Source organism: Octopus bimaculoides, chromosome 3, assembly GCF_001194135.2.
Source record: "Octopus bimaculoides isolate UCB-OBI-ISO-001 chromosome 3, ASM119413v2, whole genome shotgun sequence".
Lineage (NCBI taxonomy): Eukaryota > Metazoa > Mollusca > Cephalopoda > Octopoda > Octopodidae > Octopus > Octopus bimaculoides.
The window spans coordinates 29,730,629-29,738,790 of NC_068983.1; the positions used below are offsets into that span (position 1 = coordinate 29,730,629).

Consider the following 8,162-nt stretch of genomic DNA (forward strand, 5'->3'; position numbering starts at 1 on the left):
GGTTAGGGCAGCGGACTCGCGGTCAGAAGATCGCGGTTTCGATTCCCAGACCGGGCGTTGTGTGTGTTTATTGAGCGAAAACACCTAAAGCTCCACGAGGCTCCGGCAGTGAGGGGGGGGGGGACCCCTGTTGTACTCTTTCGCTCCAAATTTCTCTCACTCTTTCTTCCTGTTTCTTGAGTAACGCTGCGATGGGAAACACATACGCCATAGAAACCGGGAAACCGGGCCCATGAGCCTGGCTAGGCTTTAAAAGGGCGCATAATAAAAATAAAATGGTCGGTTGGACAGAGTATCGGAATTTCAACTCCAGGATTTTAAGTTCAAATACAGTATAGACGTATTTTGTGCAGTGTATTGAATTTGAAATGAATTTATGAATTTTTGTGGTGTATTTGATTTACTATGTCTTTGTTAAAACGATCGTTAAAAATGCTAAAAGCTACATAGCCTGGAAGAAATTCATCTCACATCCACTTAGCACCATTGAAACACTTACCTACGAGGGAGAACCTACGTTAGACATGGCCACCTTTTTCAAGTAATACATGAGACATAGCAGGCCGCACTACTAAAAAGTGAAGGTAATTTTTCGTCAGGTGTTCCTTTCAGAATCTCATGCAGACAGCAGATTGCCTTTCACTGATCTACATAGTCCCTCGACCAAGTAGGAGTGGCAGTCAAATCGCCCTCAAATCACATCCCGCCACTTTAGAAATGAACAGATAAGATAATGTCTTCCTGGGTTCCCAGCATTTGAAAATATGAGGCTGTCACGGTTGGGGTAATTTTGATTATAGGTCTGTTCGATTAGGTCTGACATAGGATTAAAAAATGCCACTATTGGAACAAGATCTCCATTTACGAGATACATTCATATATCGTTTGTTTCTCACTGCGTTATTCATACCATGTCTGGTCACATGAGCTGCTCTGTTTCTTTAGACATCATGCGTATGAGAGTCAATAGTTAGATTAATGTTAAAATATTTAACGCAGGGAACATCAAAAAGCTCATGCAAAATAATTATGCAAAGAAGAAAAAACAGTCATTGACTAATATTATTTCTAAATATTTTGGTAAATATAGGGAGATAATTCTAGACACGTTTCTGTTTTATCTTTACCTCATCTGTGAAGCCCAAACTTCCCTATATTTGTCGAAAGTAATGATTGGTGAATCAGTAAATAACTGTACAAATCAGTAAATAAATGTACAATGTTCGACTGGTAATTATGCTATCGACCTCGAAAGGATGAAAGGCAAAATCGATCTCGGCTGAATTTGAACTCAGAACGAAGCGACGAGCGAAATATCGCTAAGCATTTCGTCCAGCGTTCTAACGATTCTGCCAGCTCACCGCCTTAATAATAATAATAATCCTTTCTGTTATAGGCACAAGGCCTGAAATTTGCGGGGAGCGAGGTGAGCCGATTACATCGACCCCAGTGCGTAACTGGTACTTATTTAATCGACCTCGAAAAGATGAAAAGCAAAGTCGACCTCAGCGGAATTTGAACTCAGAACGTAACGGCAGACGAAATACTGCGAAGCATTTCGCCCGGCGTGCTTAACGATTCTGCCAGCTCGCCGCCTTAATGAGGATGACGCTGATGATGATGATGATACAAGCAAGAAATATGGAGTGACAACTGACTAATGAAAAACATGTATAAAATATTTTTGTCAACACTATTTGTCAGTGAGGTGAAAGTAAAACAAAAAAAGTAACACAGATCTAATTTCACGATCAGGTTCCAATTCTTGGTAAAAACGATTTCACTCCAATTAATTGAGAATGTCCTTGAGAAAGACAAGAACATAACAACTTCTTAATTTCCCTACTTTAAAAATATATACGGATTCGTACTCTACGTAACAAACAATCATTTATGAAATAGGAAAGGAATGGAATTGGTATTAATGTTAGTTAATAAAAAGAGAAAAAGAACGATATAAAAAAAAAAGTAGAGGAGGTAAGGGCAACGCCACCTTGCCGAAGATTCGATCGTCTGGTTTTTGCTTTTACCGAAATCACAGGGATTTGTGCGGTAACTTGGACAAGAGTCTTTTAACACAGCTTCGGGTTGTAGCAGAAGGTTTTTTTTAATACAAAATGAGAGAGAACTTGCGCCAGAAAGAACTTGCGCCAGAGAGAACTTGCGCCCGAGAGAACATTAGAGCCACTTTCGCGTTCTCACCTAATATCACAATATGCCCAATATTAAGATAAAGGCAAAGCAACCGAGGTTGTATAAGAATACAGGAAATTTCACAGGCCTATTTTTTAACTTGGTGTATGTACTGGTCATGAAACATCAGTTCAGATGTTTGTCCTGTATCATAGCTTCCAGCACAGCATGACGGTATGTTGCCACCTGCACCACTTGCCTCCATTGGGCTGTTACCACCACCAACTTTGAAGCTAAGGCGAAGGTTAATTATTTTTGTCATACTTTATTCGAATAAATAGAAACGCTACTAAACGCACACACACATATGTAAAGTGTATATGTTCACATTATTAGATGGCCATTGACTAACCCCGAATTTATCTACAGGTTTCGTTTTTCTTCTGCAGATTGTCCAAAATCAACTTTCGCACAATACAAGTTTGGTAGACGACGACTAAACTTACGATTATGTCACTAGTAGTACTGCGTAGTCAGTCGTAGTCTTCGTTGAGTATTGAGTGTCGAAATTTCTTGGAGCCACGGACGACGGACCTTTCGTTACCGTAGTGGGGAGATCACACATTTGTAGCAATGAAATACTGTCTGTTCCATAACTCCAGGAGCACGGAGGCGAGAGCAGTTGGAATGCTCTGATTCCCTACATGGATACGTCTCCTGCGGAGGTGCTGCATAGTTGAAGTCACTATCTTCATCGAACAAATTTACTCACAGACATGTCCATATATATACGCGCATACTTCACACACACGCACACACATACACTCGCGCGCGCACACACACACACATAATACGAATAATTCATCCATCAAATTTGACGGACGAACCATTAACTGCCAAAATATATAAGTAAAATATCTAAATTCACTCACAAGACAGTGATTGGCCCGGGGCTACAGTAAAAGACACTTGCCCAAGTTGCCGTGCAATGGAATTGAACTCGAGACCATGTGGTTGCAATATACATTGATTTCAAATTTTAGTCTCACACACTTATTGCAGTGGTCCTTCAGTATTTCTAAGCTCTGTAAAAGAACTCGGAAGATCGGGCCTCCAACCAGGCTTTTGCACTGCCCTTAAACCAGGAACTTTTCAGCACCCCCTCGTACACACACATGCGCGCGCGTACACACACACACAGATAGATAGATAGATAGATAGATAGATAGATAGATAGATAGATAGCTCACGATGACGATGGTTATTTCATTTAGATTCTACTACATTTTTATCTGTAATAATTTTGCAACAACAATGAAGAATGGCACAGTTTAATGATAAATATTTCGCCTTATTTATGTATTTATTTATATATTTGCTTATTTCTTTATTTTGTAAAGTGAAATGGGAAGAAAAAATTGTTATTTACGAAATAAGTTCTAAATTAATAGCAGTGACAGTCATAATCTACACTCTGTACCATAACCTACACTTAACAATCTGGACAAGAGAGGAAAATAATAAAAATCGTGTCTCATAAGACTCTATTGTTTACATTCAAGTTATTTTCTTAAGTGCGACCAACTTATTTTATCTTTTTAGAAGAGTACATTGTCTATATTTAAAAAAATCATTTCTTTTCTTTCACACACACACACACACACACATACATACATACATACATACATATGTGTGTGTGTGTGTGTGTGTGTGTGTGTGTGGAGGCGCAATGGCCCAGTGGTTAGGGCAGCGGACTCGCGGTCATAGGATCGCGGTTTCGATTCCCAGACCGGGCGTTGTGAGTGTTTATTGAGCGAAAACACCTAAAGCTCCACAAGGCTCCGGCAGGGGATGGTGGTGACCCCTGCTGTACTCTTTCACCACAACTTGCTCTCACACTTACTTCCTGTTTCTCTTGTGCCTGTAATTCAAAGGGTCAGCCTTGTCACACTGTGTCACGCTGAATATCCCCGAGAACTACGTTAAAGGTACACGTGTCTGTGGAGTGCTCAGCCACTTGCACGTTAATTTCACGAGCAGGCTGTTCCGTTGATCGGATCAACTGGAACCCTCGACGTCGTAAGCGACGGAGTGCCAACAACATATATGTAGGTATGTATGTAGGTAGGTAGGCCAATTGAAATGAGTAGGTTTTGTGACTTACTAAGCGGCACGATTGCAACTATTCTAAATTGTAACAATTTTGAATTTATGACCTTGCACAGTTGCCACAATTTCATGCCAATCCCTCGTCTTACTCTAAAGCAAATTGTTAAAACCAATTGTATTGTTTATGAGAAGTTAATGTCTTTTTAGTAACTGAAAGGGGATGAACTTAAATTAATGAAGAAAAAAAGGACTTGCAAAAAGTATAATAATAAAAATAATGATGATAATAATAATAATAATAATAATAATAATAATGATGATGATGATGATGATGATGATGATGATGATGATAATAATCTATCGGAACAAATCAATAAACACTAGCTTGTTTTCCCATGGCAATTTTTAACGTACCTACCCTAATTTAGATTTCGTAATTTCAATTTTTAAAATTCACTTTGAAGATGCATGTTAATTTTCTGAGCACTACTCATTTAAAATCCATTGCACTGTGTAAATTTTTGCTCGTTTGCTTTTTGTCTTTGGTCAGTAAGTGGTATTTCCTATTTGCTTCAATCTAGAAATCAAAGGAAATGACTACAATTCCCTTCAAATTTTTGAAACTGATCTACTTTCCATTACATTTCCGACAGATTTAACTCTGATTTGTTGAAGCACAAATATCGTTATAACAAATATTCTGCTCAACACCACGGATTTACTTATCAGTTGCTTGACCTTAATCACTTGAGCATTCCCTTAGTGGCTAACAACGTGTGCATCTCTGACCATGAGCAGGAGTAGTAGGGGAACATCATAGCCATGTGTTGAGAGGGATACTTTTTTATGAACAATAATTTACTTATACGCCTACAATACACAAAGTATTTTAACAACCTTTTATATACAATTCCTAATAAAATTTAATTATAAAAATATAATAAGATCTTTTTAACATGGGGATCCAGTAGAATAAAATAGGAATCAATGGGATTCAAAGGTAAGAAATGGCTGAGAACCACTGGTCTAAAAGACATAGTTCCCTTGCTGGCTCTCATATTCATGTGTGAATACTGACTCCTAGAAGAATCATTCTGATTCGAAACTGCATCACGTTATCGTTGTATTTAATAATCCCTTATATTATTAGATAATTGAAATGTTTATTTCTATGCTGGTACAACAACTGAGAACTCAAACTAATGATTCTACCAGCTCGCCGCTTTTAATGGTTTCAAATTTTAACACAAGGTCGGAAACTTCAGGAGAGGGAGTAAATCGATTGCATCGACACCAGTACATAACTGGTACTTATTTTATCGATTCCGAAAGGATGGAAGACAAAGTCGACCTCGGAGGAAATTTGAATTCGCAACGTAAAGACAGGCGAAACGCTGCCGGTTCACCGCCTTATAATATACTTTTCTTCTTTAAGCACAAGGCTCGAAATTTTGAATTTTGGGAGAGGGGGCCAGTCGATTAGATCAACCCCAGTGCGCAACTGGTACTTAATTTATTGACCCCGATAGGGTGAATGGCAAAATCGACCTCGAATGAAATTTGAACTCACAACGTGAAGACTGACGAAATGCTGCCGCTTCACCGCCTTATAATATACTTTTCTTCTAAAGTATATTTTCTAAAGATGACACCATGAGATTTCAAGAATGTTCCCTTCTCCTACAGTCGTTTAGAACTTCACCTAGAACAAGCCAATGAAGGTGCCTTTTCGCCATCATTTTATCTGCTAGAAAGAACACTTAAATCCCCTTCAGATCACATCCTGCTGTCCGAAATACATTGGATAATGTAGTTTTATATGTCAATAAACTAAGTAACGTCTTGAATGCCTTTGATCATGTTTGTTAGATCAGGATTAGCATGTTGCTCAACAACAACGGCAACACATTTCAATAGGGACATACGAATAAATTTTAAGGAATTTTTACATTCACACTCTATTTTCTTTAGTAGACTTCCATATTTCCAGATCAAAAAGACAATACTAGCATAGCTAGGAATATACCCCGTTACCTTGTATTCATTAGAATAGATTATGTAGGTCCTTTTATATATTCGATAATGTAGGTCCTTTTATATATATATAAAAAAAAAAAGGTGAGATGGTTACAGCTTGAATGCCTTTGATCACAAGTTTGTTCTCTGAGATCCGATATTGCCTAAGCAACAACAGCAGCAAAACCAATAACAAACATAATTTTGCATCATAAAACAAAAGAAGAAACAAAACTGTATATCAGATGCCGAAGATTTTGTAACTCCTAACAGATCCCACACCTGAGGTGTAGAAAGAGCTTCTTTATCAGCAATTCTAAAATCGTGCTGGTATTCCAAGACCAAGGCAAAACCAGCTCTGGCAAGTACAATTCTTGACAGAAGACAAGGCTCACGGAGAAAAATCGCAGAATGGTGAAACGTATTGTATCTGAAAACCATCGAACTACGACAGCATAAGTGACAGCAGAGTTAAACCAGTGTCTTGCCAATGTGATTCAACTGAAGCCATTGAGTGCACCATAAAACTGTATTCCGTGGGAAGGCTACAATTGCTAAGCCTCTCCTGTAAATGGAGAAAGCGGTGACTAGACAAGAGGAAGTGGTCAATGGCTCAATGGAGCCACGTCATCTTCTCTGATGAATCATCATTAACTTTTTCCCTCAGAGCAAGTTTATATCTGGAGACAAGCCAAAGAAACCTTCAATCCTGATTCTTTGGTCCCTACCGTAAAATAAGGCTGTGGCTCTGCGGTGCAGCCATATCATAAAATTCTCTTGACCCTTTTATTGTTCTACACGACAGGGTTAACATCAAGGATAATTGAAGTATTTCGGCAGATCATGTCCATCCTGTGGTAAAAACACTGTTACTTGATGGTAGTGAAATCTTCCCAGGAATATAATACGCCAATTCACACAGCTAATGTTATTCAAAATTGACACAAAAGGCACACAAAAGTAAAATTGACCACCTGAATTAATCCCTATCAATCACTGGATCTCAATATAATTGAACATTTAGAGTGCATTTTGGATAGCAAGTGAGAAGCTCCTCTCCACCATTGTCGCCGAAAGAGTTAAAGCAGGTTCTACTAGAAGAATGGCTCAAAATTCCCCTAACAAACATTCAGAATGTTTACCGAGTTAATTCCTTGGTATTATGACTTCCATTTAATATTGGGAATATACCCGGATGTTAATAATATTCCGTATTCACACTCTGTTCTTAGCGACAAACTCATGTTTTATCACTAAAACGCAATATATGTAAGTAAAATATGTAAATAGATAAGCACATACCGAAAACAATAAGGCGTTTAGCCACTTCCAACAGATCTACTTCCAAGGAATCAACTGGAATGTTCTTCTCAGCCGCCCATTTTCCAGGTGAATGATTTATCTGAAAGAAGAAGAATCATGAGACCAACTGTTTTATTGACATAAAACATTTTTTCGTAAATCAATCATTTTAGTGACGAATCAAATAGAATATTTCTATGTGGTTGAACGCCATTTTTTTAGGCACAGACGAATGAATCTGCCACAGTACTTATTTGTTAAGCCAGGTACTTATTCTATCGGTTCTTTTGCAGAACCGCTAAGTTACGGGGACGCAAACACACCAACGAATGTTGTCAAGCGGTGGTGGTGGGGACAAATGCAGACACAAAGATATGCATACATAGATACACACACACACACACACACACACACACACACACATATATATATATATAAACTGGCAACTGGCACTCCGTCGGGTACAACAACGAGGGTTCCAGTTGGTCCGATCAACGGACCAGCTTGCTCGTGAAATTAACGTGCAAATGGCTGAGTACTCCACAGACACGCGTACTCTTAAAGTAGTTCACTGGGAACTTCAGCGTCACACAGAATGTGAC

At 38.6% G+C, this 8,162-nt stretch overlaps 1 protein-coding gene across 3 annotated transcripts in view; it reads right to left on the minus strand.

The window, feature by feature from the left end:
* Window positions 1-8,162, minus strand: part of LOC106876733 (solute carrier family 12 member 3) — a 122,348-nt gene that overhangs the window by 66,557 nt on the left and 47,629 nt on the right. For all 3 annotated transcript variants that reach the window (XM_052966113.1, XM_052966114.1, XM_014925414.2), the window contains one exon: window positions 7,561-7,660. In XM_052966113.1, the coding sequence (XP_052822073.1) occupies window positions 7,561-7,660 (100 nt within the window). The remainder of the gene's footprint in view (window positions 1-7,560; window positions 7,661-8,162) is intronic.